The sequence below is a fragment of the Raphanus sativus genome, chromosome 6, assembly GCF_000801105.2.
Source record: "Raphanus sativus cultivar WK10039 chromosome 6, ASM80110v3, whole genome shotgun sequence".
NCBI lineage: Eukaryota > Viridiplantae > Streptophyta > Magnoliopsida > Brassicales > Brassicaceae > Raphanus > Raphanus sativus.
Window position 1 is genome coordinate 11619920 of NC_079516.1, and position 14563 is coordinate 11634482.

At 34.9% G+C, this 14563-nt stretch overlaps 1 protein-coding gene and 1 long non-coding RNA gene across 2 annotated transcripts; one reads left to right on the plus strand and one right to left on the minus strand.

The window, feature by feature from the left end:
* Positions 1-3943: 3943 nt before the first annotated feature.
* LOC108811287 (uncharacterized) lies at positions 3944-6485 on the minus strand. Its single transcript, XR_008935439.1, has 6 exons — positions 6184-6485; positions 6013-6091; positions 5794-5897; positions 4586-4737; positions 4400-4497; positions 3944-4304 (listed from the first exon to the last, which is right to left on the minus strand). It is a non-coding gene; the product is annotated as an uncharacterized LOC108811287 (long non-coding RNA).
* Positions 6486-10968: 4483 nt separating this feature from the next.
* LOC108807809 (uncharacterized) lies at positions 10969-11639 on the plus strand. The gene is made up of 2 exons (XM_018580050.2): positions 10969-11396; positions 11564-11639. Exons 1-2 carry the CDS (start codon positions 10969-10971, stop codon positions 11637-11639), a joined length of 504 nt encoding a protein of 167 aa, XP_018435552.2.
* Positions 11640-14563: the final 2924 nt, after the last annotated feature.

The window sequence follows — 14563 nt, forward strand, 5'->3', positions numbered from 1 at the left end:
ATGGAGATGGGTTTCTGCACGCCGTCGGATACATTTGTTCTTGTGATAATTTTAATCAATTTCCTGGATTTTTTAACCTCCTCGTGACAGAGGAAGTTAAATAAAATCTAGTGGAGATGTATCATAGATTAAGCCAGGGCTCAGGACTCTGTCCGCACTCACGTGTCCTGCTCCAACGGCTAAAGGGTTGGTTGTCTAAAGTCAAAGCGGTTGTCACAAACCAAGGCAAGTTTCACCTTTACCCAGGTATACTCTTTGATTGTAGCTTCTTCGTGTATGGCTCTGTTGAGACTAGATGACTTCTGAATCTTGAATCTTCGTAGCCAAAAAACAAAACTCAGTGCTAATAGGATTCTCCTCGTGGGTTGTTCTGCCGGTAAGGTTTCTGATTAAAGTTTCATCTTTTCCTTAAAATCTGTTAGTTGTGGTAAGAACTTAACACAAGGTGTTCTGTTCCCTTTTTACTCCCTATTGAGTTTTCATTAGTCATTACCACAGAGGGAGATGAGTTTGGAGGCATTGTTGACGCAGATAGTATGATTTTTTTCTTTCGTTTGATCTCTGGTCTTGTGTTTCAGTCTGGCTTTGTTGAAGTGAATTCCAAAATTCTTGGTTATATACAGAGTATCTCAACAACTAGTCAACTCGGTGTGGCTGCACTGATCAAGCAGAAATTCAGAAAGTTTAGTCCTTCAGCCATTGCATCCGCATTTTCATTAACTTATGTTCTGTTAGACAACAAAGGAGATAGTATCTTAGCGTGCTTATGCTAATCCTGATCAAAGCATGACGACAGCAACCATTTGATATGGGGAACTAGAGCTGGGAATTAGAGTATTTATCTGTCGGCTCCACCCTGTTTGACCCGCTGCGGGGCGGGTGCAGGTCGGCCGATCCGAAAATTTTAACATGTGGGTATAGGTGTGGGTTGAGTCGATTTTAAGCGGAGCGGGTGCAGGTCGGTTAAATTTGAATTGTGGGTATCCGTTAATGCACAAATTTTTTTTTCTTTTTCTCAATTATTTTTTCTTCTTCACAATTTTTTTTTCAAAAATAAAGATATATTTTTCATAAAATATGTACAAAATATCATAAAATTATAAAAATATAAAATATAAATTTAATTATAAATATATAATTTCGATTATTTTATTACAAAAATTAATTAATATATAATTTAAATAATTATTTTATTAAAATTTATATCACCCGCGGATTACCTGCAAATCTGGACAGGGCGGGTGCGGGTATTTGAATCTTTTTTTGCGGGTTATGCGGGTAGAAATTTTGAGTAAAAAAATTAGTCGACAAGACGGGTTGACCCGTGAACCTAGCTCTATGGGGAATAGCTTTGTGAGTTACAAAAATATTCCGCAGCTTTGAAGGATCCTTGTGGCCGAGAAGATGACATTAGGTTTAGTTTTGTTTTCTACTTAATACTTTTTTTTAATTTTGGTTTGGTTTTCTAAACCGGATTCCATTAGTAAACCAATTATAATATATAAATAACTTTTTTATTATAAATCATTTTTCGATTTAATTTTTTAATTATTTTATCTCTATTTTGTAATTTTGTAAATAAATGCTATTATAATGTTCATATATAATAGCAAACTACAAAACTGCTATCATATATCTTTGATGGAGTAGACATAGCGGTTCATAATACGTTATCCAAGGCATATGACAACCATTTTCTCGTGCTAAGAAAAAGTTTGTTTCTTGTAGTGTAATGCAATTTTTGATTTGCTTCATTGCGATTTATGGAGTCCATATCATACTACTGCTCTATGTGGCACACATTAGTTTTTAACTATTGTTGACGACCATTTTCGAGCTGTTTGCATATATCTTTTACAAGATAAAACATCTGTGTAAAGTCATATATAAGATTTTGTGGATTTGGTTCAGATGCAGTTTTCCAAGAAAGTGAAGACAATAAGAGGTGATAATGGACAGAATTTCTTTATCCCTCAAGATTTTTTTCAGGAAAATGGGATTCATCATGAGACATCATGCGTGTATACAACACGACAGAACAGACTTGTCGAGCATAAGCATCAACATATATTAAATGTTACTCGGACATTGCGATTCAAGCTCTCCTTCCTATCGAATATTGGGAAGAGTGTGTGAAGACAGCGGTCTATCTCATTAACAGGATTCCGTCGCAGATCCACAATGGTAAAACTTCTTTTGAAAAGGTACTTGGTAAGGCACCCTCGTTTAGCCATCTTTGCACTTTTGGTTGCTTGGCATATGCCCATAATATCAATCACCAAGGGGACAAATTTGCTCCACGAAGCAGGAAGTGCCTCTTTCTTGGGTATCCAGTTGAGAAAAAGGGATGGACATTACTTGATATAGAGAAAGAAACTGTCTTCATCTCACGAGATGTTGTGTTTGTGAGGATAAGTTTCCATTCTCGAATTCTCTGACTACACCAGACGTGAATCTAGAAACAGGGGAGATCTCCGTTGATGCTTCTGATTCTGAAAGTGTTGAGTCAGCTACAAAAGAATCAGTGGGTACTGAGACTCCAATATTAACATGTCTTGTACCAGAGACTGTGACACCATGAGACTGATACTGTGATTCCTACAGCAGAATCACCTGCAGCTACTAATACTGATACTCCGGTTCCTACGGTTTCTACGACAGAACTACAAGAAGCTGCTAATACAAAATTAGAGGAGTAGATACCGGCTGACTTGGGACGAGGTCATCGTTCGAAGGTTCCTTCGACAAGGTTATGTGACTACGTCGTCAAAACAGTCACCATCGAATGTCCTTTCTCTCTCATCATCTTCACCCTCTCCACAGCTGTCTCCAGGTTCAGTTTACCTGCTCTCTGAATTTCTATCTTGTGAAAAACTTTCTTCCTTGCATCGCAGCTTCTTGGCAGTTATAACAGCTCATGATATTCCAAATTCGTTCAAAGAGGCGATGCTTGATAGTAAGTGGCTATTTACGTTATGGAGAGGGGCTATGAGTTTTGAAGTACATGCTCTCGAACGTCAACACAAATGGGATCTTCAAGAGCTTCCACCAAAAAAAAAGAGAGCTCTTGATAATAAGTGGGTATTTACGATAAATTACCGATCTGATGGTACTATTGAACGCTTCATGGCGAGGTTAGTTGTATGTGAAAACCGGCAAAATGAAGGGGTAGACTATACTGATACATTCTAGCATGTCGCAAAAATGACGACAGTTTGAGTTTTCTTGGATTATGCAGCTAAGAAGAATCATGATGTTCACCAGATGGACATTCACAATACATTTCTCTATGGTGATCTGCATGAGGAAGTTTATATGAAAACTAGTGGTCTTCCGGCCCGTAGCGCCGGTTTCATATATTTTATTTTTTAATGAATTCAATAAAATATTAAAAAGATATATATTGTTGATTTTTTGTTGATCAGAATGGTCATTTTGTGTTTGTGACACAAATTTTATTGGGAGAGGAAAAAATGAAGGAAATCACTATTTACTAATTGGAAAGAACAATGCAAAACAAAAGAGAAAGAAGACAAACTATCGCAGTTAAGTTTGGTGACACAAGTGTTTGTCAATTCATTTAGTTATTTTTTTTTTTTTGAAGATTCAATTCATTTAGTTATTGATATATGTGTTTCTCTTGTTTTACCCGAACAGCCAATATCTATTTTTGGGTTGTCATTGCACTGGATGGTTACGTTGTTAACTAATTTATAAATTTACTAAGTGGACTCATTTTTGTAACACTTGGTGATCAGATGTTTGGATATTGTATATTAACTAATTTTACGTATGATTTAAATGCATATTTTCATTTATTTTTATGTTTTCTTAAAAATTTACATCTTCATATATTAAGCTTCGTTTTCGGAAAATATCTGTTCAACCAAATTGTAGTTTAATACTTCTTTTTAATATAATTTTTAATTAGTCATCTTCCCAGTATTACTATCATTTTGTGATGTTTAATACAATATACATGAATCAATTAAAACAAACTGAACCGAAATAAAAAAAGTGGTATGGATCTGTCTATGGATCTGTCAATATTGTATAAATCAAATTGGGTAACATAAACAGCTAAGCCTTGCGTGGTTTCTTGAGTGCCCTCTCTGCTGCTGAAACATGTCAGTTCCGTTGCTGAGATATTGCCAACAGTGGCTTGTGCAGTTGTTATGGTTTCAGTTGGTGGAGACGTTTGGTTCATGGGGACTGCACCACATATCATGCTAGTGTGTGTTGTAGCTAGCTTCACCATCAGAGCAGGGACTGAAAAGTAAGCATCTAGATGAATGAATGCAGATCTGTATGAATAATTTGCTGACAGCTAATTGGTAATACGTAAAGGTAATAGAAATAATTTAAAAACAACTAATTAGTTCTGAGACAGGAGATGTACCCATCAATACAAATGTTTGCCATAATGCATTGAATTGTCTCAGGAGTGAGCAGGGTCATTGGAGGTTGTCTTGATGAGACTGACTTCCCCTATGATGTCTGCAAGAGAAAATAAGATAAACGTAGTTATTTTAACCGGAAATGAACTTACTCGCCGGATTAAAAAATCAGAAACAGGCCGAGAAACTCAGTGTTTGTGTTGCCAGAGCCTGTAAGGCTGTAACCGCTCGTAACTATGGAACCTAAAGAGCTCAAGTGGTATTGGAGCTGGTCCCACAGTGAGCCTGCCTCCCAAAAACAGAGAAGTCGCGTGACCACCGTCTGAGGAGCATGAACGGCCTTCAAACCCGAGAACATGATCGAGGACACCATTGTTTTGTAAGGAAACAGTCTAATAATGAATAGGTTAAAGCATTGTGGTTTGGGGAGGACTTCATGATTTATTTATAGTACTAGATATCTGCCCGCGCTAATGCGCGGGTTGGCCAGTTTTTATTTTTAATGCATATTACAATGTAAAATCAAGTAACCTTATTAGAAAACAAAAATACATTATATTTACATACATAGTAAATGCTTAAAAGTTATCTACTAAATCAAATATAGCTAAGTTACTTTCTACAATCATATTGATGACAACAATATAATGAAAGCTTAACATAATTTTTTGTTCCTAACATTTGCACCAAAAAAACATAAATGTTTGTTTTTGTTTTTAAGTATGAGCAAAGCTATGTCATTTACCTATAAATGTGAGAAACATTTTTTATGTTTTACATTTAAATCAAAGGTCTTAAAACTGATCAACGCAACAAATATGGACATTTATTTTCTAGGAAATAATACTTTGATAAGTACCTATTAAAATTCTTTTTATCATATTTTTACTTCCATTTAAATTAATTGGGACCTATAAAATTGTAATGTTCTTTAGTTTTTAATTAAAACTAACATAATTATATTCACAAATATGGATAACACATGAAAATGCTGTATTTTCTCTGTTCAGTTTTATCTGTATTTTTTTTCTAAATAAGTCTTTTCAAAATATATTTTTTTGTTATAATCAATATAGTAAAAATAAAACAACATTTGTAAAAATGACTCACCAAAAACCAATTTGATGTTACACAGATGGAATGCTCTCCCTCATTTGCCCTGAAACTTATATGTCATGCAACTACGTTTTCTTAATCTTTTGTTTTTTCTGTCTTCATTTTTACTTTTTAAATGTAGATCATTCGTATGTGCTCGCTCTCATATTCTATTCCTAAGAAATAGTTTGTAATATTCATTTTTGTTCGTGTAAATTTAGCATTTCAACCAAAAAAAAAGATTTGTAACATAGTGTGATGTGTATAATAGTCAAACCAAAACCAAAAAAAAAATGTTTACCAATTTGCACCACTATAGTTGTTGATAATCTTTTTCCTTGATAGAATGTTGAGTTCTTTTGTTGTATTTCCAAAATGATCATTATTTGTTAGCTGTGGGATAGGCTACAAAAACAAAGTGTTTTTGAAAAAAATAAGAAAGTTTTTGAAAAACATAAGCTACAAAAACAAAATGTTAAAGAGCAACATAAGAGAGAGATCAGAAATCCATTATGTATACCTTTTATTTCTTGTTCGTCTGTTGGCAGCATAATGATTCTTTCTTGTTAAAACCTTGTTTTTCTTTTGTCTTCTTCCTTCTTCATTTTTGTTTTGGTTAGATGCAAAAAAAATGTAAGTAATCTATCATAGAAAGAACCGCCAGTTTTGTAGATAACATAGTTGAACATACCTATCATTATCCTTGTTGCTGTTAAAGCTATAAAAAATTTACTCAAGTGGCATTTTAACCTGAAATAAACAATTAAGAGATTGTAAATAGAAACCAAGAAGAAACCATATCTTAACAAAGCATGATCATAAACTTGTATAGAATTTATTGGTATTGGTAGAAGATCTCAATAGAAAGAGAAAAACTCAAAGTACAGAGCAATAGAGATTAAGAAAGAAAACTGAAAAAGAGACAGATGAAATATTCATCTAACGTGAAATAGAAAAAAAAAAACAGTTTCAGAACGTGATATTCATCTTTGAACGTGGTGGTGATAATGTGAGAAAATTCAGGGATTTAGATATTTGAAAATTAACTTAAAACCTGATCGAATGAATTTATTTTAATGAGAAATTTGTTATTTTATTTGTTGTTTTATGTTTTGCCAAATGTCAAATTATGATTAGATAGGTGACTTGTGCTTTAGTATATAGGGATCAGGAATTAGGGATATTATCAATTCGATGGTGTGGAGGGTTACGGATTTAACGTAGTGGGATAGGTGGCTTGAGGAAGTTAATGTAAGCGTTTAATGAAATAACTAGATTTTGACCCGCGCTTTTGAAGCGCGGAATATTTTATGATGAAAAATTTCACTAACAACTTAACAAATATTTTGGTAATTTTTAAAGAGTGTGTATTTAAAATATTTTTGCTTCAAATCAGTGTTTTTAAATTCAACCCGATTGTGACAATACCGGTTAATCCGGAGATCTGACAATTCAATTTATGTTTTCAAAATATTCATATTAAAAAATCACTAAAACCCGAAACTAACCGATTGAACTGATGGATGACCGATATGTAATCTAATTGGATTTAAATTGTAATAGTTTCATAATTTGTAATCTTATAATCCAAATTTTAAAGTTCATTATTTGGCAATTTATGAAATTGTGACGTTTCTACAAAATTTTAAAGAGAAAATGATAGATATAAAATAACTAAGATTACTTATTGTATTGTTTGGAAACATTGATAGTAGTATAAAAATATATTGTTTGGAAACATTGATAGTAGTATAAAGAAATAAGTATATTGTTTGGAAACATGAATAGTAGTATAAAGAAAGAAACATTAGTGATTTAATGTATGTTTAACTATAAAGTATAAAAGTGTATTTAATTTAAAAACTTACAAAATAAATGTTAGGTCCAACATAATGTTTCTGTTTTAATAAGATAGATTCAATGCGATGTAGTTAAGTACCACAGAGGAATCTTCGTCGGCATTGCAAAAGAGGGCAACTGAGAAGACGGAAACTTTTGCAAATAAAGGTAGGCCTGGGTTTACTTTTTATCATACGAACGTTTTTAATGGCCCAATTTTGGTGAACTGAGTTTTCACAAACGAAAGTGAAAACCAAAATGAAATAGAAAAGCTATTGGTAAAGTGACAGGTGGCTCAAAATCCCCCACTCTCTTTGCTGATGTGGCTGCATAAGGTGCCAGAATAGTCAACCTTATATATATATATAGATTCCGCAAGGGTACTTTGCTTCTCCAAACGAGACTCGTGTATGCAGACTTCGCAAATCTCTCTATGGGTTAAAGCAGGTTCCGCGGTGCTGGTTCACAAAACTCAGAGATGCTCTTCTCAAATATGGTTTCAAACAGACCAAGTCTGACTACTCTCTCTTTATCTACTCGAAACGTGGAGTGTCTCTTAAAATTTTGGCATTTGTTGATGATTTGATAATCTCGGGAAGTAGTCCATCAGATTTTCAGCTGCTCAAAGATTACTTGTTGACATGTTTTCAAATGAAGGATCTGGACATCCTGAAATATTTTTTTGGTATTGAAGTTGCGAGGAGTCCTACTGGTTTCTATTTGTCTCAACGGAAGTATGCCACATACATTGGTACAGAGGCAGGATTTCTTGGCTGTATGCTGGCAAGATCTCCCATGGACTAAAATCATAAACTTAGTTGTGTAAAAGGACCGGTCTTGTTTGAACCCGCCCGTTATTGTCGACTTGTTGGGAGGCTCATTTATCTTTCTGCTAAAAGACCTGACCTGACATTTGCAGTGCACATATTATAACAGTGTATGCAATCACCTCAAGAAGAACAATGGCTAGCTGCACTGAAGGTGGTTCTATATTTGAAAGACACTCTTGGACATGGCATCATATTACGAGCTGAATCTTCCTTCCACTTAACATGTTGGTGATTCAGATTGGGGAGGTTGTCTGATCACACGTCGTGCGCTTAGCGGTTGGATCGTTGGATCTTTCAGTTGGGATCATCACCAGTTTAATGGAGAACTATAAAACAAGATACGGTTTTGTGTTCCTCCGGAGAAGCAGAATATCGAGCGATGGGAGAAATTATGAAAGAGCTTCTCTGGCTCAAATCATTGCTTCGTGAGATTGGCATTGAGCATGATGGACCTATGACACTGTTTTTTGATAGTTAGCATGCGATTCATATCAGCTCTGACCCAATTTTTAATGAACGTACGAAGAATATTGAGATAGAATGTCATTTCATTCGAGATGAGATTGTCAAAGGAGTCCTAAAACCATCCTACATCTCTACTACAAACCAACTTTCAGACATTTTGACTAAAGTTTAGGACATAAGGAATTTGAAATTTTTATTTTTAAGTTGGGCATTTGAAACTTGCATGCTCTAACTTAAAGGGTATATTAAGATATGGTATATTCTCATATCTTGGTGATATACGTTAGTTTCCTATTTCTACATATTGTCTTATTCATGAATAGGTTTAAGAACTAACAAAGAGATTGTATAAATACCTTGTAACGATGTTTGGAATAAGACAAGTTGATATTCAGCAATTCATTTTTTGTTAGTTTCCTTTCTCCCTTTTCTTCCTCTACATCGGAGGAAGAAAATGTTTTTACCATTTTTTATTTTAATTTTTGTTGTGAACGGTCACGAATTAGGTTAAAATAAGAATACAAAACAAAATGTATTGATACAAATATCCATTTAGAGTTTTTATTATTGATGTGATAATAATTTACAAACCCTTAAACCCATATTTATACAGCTTCAAAAAATTCGATTTACTTTTCCCAATAGAAATAGTAACTTATTTAGAAAAAATAGTTCTTCTAAACCGAAAAGTGTACCGTACCACAAGTGCTGGGTATTTACTGGTGCACAGAGATTTAAGACAAACAAATGCAACAATTTTATATGAATTTAATAACAAATTCCAATATATATATATATATATATATATAATTTTTTTTGTTAATTTATTTAATTGTAGAAGAAAAAAGGAGAGGAAGACACATGTATCTATATCTGTTATTTATATTTTGTATTCAGTAATATAGTACATCTTATTGTGCCAAAACACGCAACAATTTATTAATACTTTTATTTTTTTCTATGGCAAATACACAGTATTATTATAAATATTATTCGAGTTTCAATGTTGATATAAAATCAGTAGAGTTTCAATGTTGATGTTGATAAAAAATCAGCGAGGGCAGTGGTCCATAAGACACACGCATGCTTTACCAGAAACGCAATTACTTTTCCATAGTTTATTCAATTTGAAACAGTCGGCTTTACAGCCATCGGAAGTACATCTTGAACTTCCGTCTCTTATAGGTGTATAACACCATTTTCCTTGAGCAATCGCCGTTTCTCCTATTGCTATAATAATTAAAAACATAACCTTTAGTTTTATATTTGAAGTTAAAAATCATTTGTTGACAACAAAAAAAGTTAAAAATCATTTATTTGTAAAACATATGTTTAGGGAGTTTTCTGCATATATATATATTTTAAACTGAAAGATTATTTTTCCTTTTCTATCATTCATTATTCTTGGAAATCATTACACTCAATAATATAAAATTAAACACATAATCTATGTAAGTATAAAAAATAAATGGCATCAAATAAAATTTATTTTTGAATGATTATATATTATATTATAGAATTATTAATGTAAATACTAACCGAACAGATGAATTGTGAGCATAACAAAACCAATAAACCAAAGTTTGAAAACAACTTTCATCTTCGATAATGAAAATATTGGTGTTTTAAAATTTAGAAAGACATACAAGTACATTTATAGATGAATCAAAAATTGAAACATATCTAATTTAAGCTATACATCTTTTCAAATTCCGTTATGAACGGATCTAGTTTGACAAAATAATCACAATCTCTTATTTTTATTTATTAAATAAAAATTAGCTCATTTATATTTAATTTAAAGTATTTTTGGTATGCATAAAAAATCAAATTCAATGAAGTCACAGATTCAGAATTTATATAATATAGATTTAGAGTCTATTATATATGTTTGGAGTCTATTTTAGAATCGTTTCAGGTTCACGTGTGTTTGGAGAACTTTGATGATTTTAGAAATATTTGAAATGAAGAACTGCACAGACGTGTCCGAAATTTCGCTATGGATGGAGACATTTCCACGTTGGGATTGAGCTCATATTTGGATAAAAAAGAGATTTGAGTTAATTTTCCAATTTCACTGGTTTGAGGTCCATCTAACGGTTAAATATAAAGCTATGATCGTTTCACTAAAGAGTGATCCTAAGGTGCAACTTTACTTGTGGAAAATTGTTCATGGAGCCCTGGCCTTAGGAGAGAACTTAGCAAAACGTGGAATGCTCAATCAGATTAACTGTCGACATTGTGGGGAACTGGAAACAGCCGACCACATTTTTCTCCATTGCGTATTCACACAACGAGTCTGGTCTGCCTCCATCTGGAAACAGGATTTCAACCCGACAGATATGCCTTCCTTTGGGCAAGCTCTCCTCGCGACAACTCCCCTCATCACACTCTCACCATTAGGAGTCAAGGAAGCACTTTTCCCATGGGTATGTTGGAGGATTTGGACAGCACGGAACCATCTTATTTTTGAAAACAGAGTCTTTGAACCGGCGGAAATCCTTTCCAAAGCCATCAGCAGTGCAAGAGAATGGAGTGCAGCTCAAACCACTAGGGTCCCCTCACAAACGCCGCACATATCACGACATCTCCCATCCTCGTTGCCCAATACAGAGTTTGTTTGCTACACTGATGCGGCTTGGATGACGACGACGAACAGAGCTGGATGCGGCTGGATCATTCAGAACGCTGGAGGCGCTTCTCTTTTGCAGGGTTCATGCGTCTTTGAGTACATCCCATCGTCCTTGATGGCGGAAGCTTTAGCTATCAGGTAGCTCTCATCCATGCCTCTGAAGCTGGATTTCTCAACATCTGCATAAAATCAGATTGTCAGGCGCTCATTGCTGCCATCTCCTCGAAGTATCACTCGACTAAACTCTACGGAATCATTCGGGACATCGAGATCCTATCTTGTTGCTTTTATTGTATCTCTTTTAGTTTCATCTCGCGCTCTTTGAACTACACGGCTGATATTTTGGTCAAGTCTGAATTACATGCTACTTTCCCCAACTAGATTCTAGTTGGAAGTTTTAATATCATTTGGTGTTAAAAAAAAAAGTGACTGGTTGATTATGAGATATTGCAGGGTTTAATAATAAATTATCAATATAAATATGTTATAACATTATAAAATATAAAAATATACTATTGTGATAATTATAATAATTATTAATACAATATGATTAATAATAATATTTTATTTATTTATTTTATTTATTTTTTTATTTTTAATTAAGTTGAAAGTTATTATTTTAGTAATTTGTTTTTGAAGATTTATATTAAAACTTTTAAAAGAATATCTTATTTCGTTTTATATGTGCATATCTTTATATTTGTATGTATATTAATTTTCTTTTTCTAATGAGTAACTACCTTAAAGTTTTTATAAAAAAATTATGGTAATGTTTCTGATTTTAAATTAATATATAAAATATGAATATATATTTTTATTTATAATATTTTAATTTTAATTTTTAATTTAAAATTTAAAATCTTTAATTTTATATTTATTTATCCAACCGCAACCGCCAGCAACCGCAAGCAATAGCTGGAACCAGCTTTTGATTTTAAGAGGTTCGGAGCGGTTTGAAGCGGTTTGTATGATTGTTTTGAAACGCTATGAACCGCTACCACCCGCAAACACAGCTTTTGCGGTTGGTAGCGGAAAAATCAGTCAATCGCTTGGTTAATTGTCTTCGCTTTTGTGAGAACTTTTTATGGATTTTGAAACTGCAGTGTGTTTACATTATATTAAAGGATTAAAATCTGGGTTTCTGATCTATTACTTGTATGTTTCTCATTTATAGTATAGATCTTCACAACAGGCATAGTTTATGATGGAGCGGAAGTAACTGTAGTAACCGATAGTGCAATGATATCGTTGAATTCTGAGAATGCCCGTTATCAATGTATTCTTAAGTCTGTTGAATTCTTAGAGAATGCCCAGAAGTAAGGATTCAAAAGATTGTTTAAAACAAAACCCTAACCTTTATAAATCAATAATCAATGTGTGTCTCTCACAAATCTGAGAAGGCACTACATATACACAAATCCGAAAGTTCCTAGACGGTTGGGGACAACCAGCAACTCCTATTTGCAATAATCAAAGGAAAGCCAACTTAACTTAGAAAAGAAAAATAGTAAAACCAAAGCTAATTAGGATAACGATGTATGCTACATCAGGTCCCTTCCCGTACGAGATATTCGTCCACCAATCCTGAAAGTGACTCGCCGTCCGGCTCAAACTTCAAGAGATGCTTCACACTAAACACGTCAGCGGTCTGAACATGCGGAGGAAGCTGAAGACGGTACGCGTTTGCATTAATTTTCTCGATCACCTTAATGGGCCCAATCTTTCTCGGTTTGAGCTTGTTATACTGTCCAGTAGGAAACCTTTCTTTGATCAAAACCGCCCAAACACAATCACCCACTTAAAATTAACCTCTCAACGCCGCGTATCAGCTGCCCTTTTATACATGATCGCTGTTCCAGCCAGATTGTCTTGAGCCCGATCATGGATAGTTCTAATCTCATCGATCAGTTCCAATGCGCGACCATGAAACTCTCCAGGTTGCGGAGTAGTACGCAAAGCCAATGGTCCACGCGGAACCACACCATACACTACCTTGAACAGACTGTAACCCAAGCTTCGATTATGTGCATTATTATGCGCGAACTCTGCTTGACACAGAACCGAATTCCACGACTTCAAATTATCGCCAACCAGACACCGTAACATGTTGCCTAAGCTTCGATTGGTGACTTCAGTTTGACCATCGGTTTGTGGATGATAAGCTGAACTCATATTCAAACTTGTCTTGAATAACTTCCAAAGAGAACGCCAAAAGTGACTAATGAAACGCAAATTACGGTCAGAGACGATCGATAGAGGAATTCCATGCAAACGATATATCTCCCTAAAGAAGAGTTGAGAGACTTGTACCGCGTCTGTGGTCTTTTTACATGGGACAAAATGAGCCATTTTAGAGAAGCGATCAACGACTACGAAGATAGAATCGTTGCCCCGTTGCGTCCGTGGGAGACCAAGGACGAAATCCATACTTATGTCGCTCCACGGCTGCGTTGGAATAGGTAAAGGCAAGTACAAGCCTGCATTGGAGGCGGGACCCTTGCTTCGTTGACAAGTCGTGCAGCGAGCGACGAAACTTTCAACATCCCGTCTTAACGTCGGCCCAAAATACGAGTCAGTAACCAGTTTAGGTGTTCTGTCACGACCGACATGGCCCTCGTCGTGTAGTTCTTTGATAACCTGTAACCGTAGGCTACACTCGGGAATACACAACTGATTGCTGCGAAAGATAAACCCATCAACAAGGTTGTATTCGGAACGAACACCATGAGCGAGATCCAGCCAAACCGGAGAGAAAAAGGGGTCAGTTTCGTATAACTCGGCTAGGCATTCAAAACCTGTGACATTCACGCGAAAAGTGGAGACAAGCGCATGACAGCGACTTAACGCATCGGCCACTTTGTTGAGTTTACCCGATTGATGCTTGATCACAAAAGTGAACTGTTGCAAATAAGCTATCCACGAAGCGTGACGCGATGAAATCTTGTCCTGAGTGCCCAAATATTTGAGTGCAACGTGATCGGTGAACAAAATAAACTCCTTATGAGCGAGGTAGTGACGCCAATGCTTAACCGCTTGAACAATAGCGTAGAACTCGACGTCATAAGTGCTATAACAAGTTCGAGCTCCTGCCATATTTTCACTATAATAGGCGACGGGCGACCTTGCTGACTTAAGACCGCACCAATGCCAAGCTTACTTGCATCTCAATGCAAGTCGAACGGAAGATCAAAATTCGGAAACACCAAAATAGGAGCCGTAGTAAGCTTGATTTTAATAAGCTCGAACGCCGATGCTGCCTCCGGAGACCAAACAAACATAGTGTTCTTCATACAGTCAGTTATCGG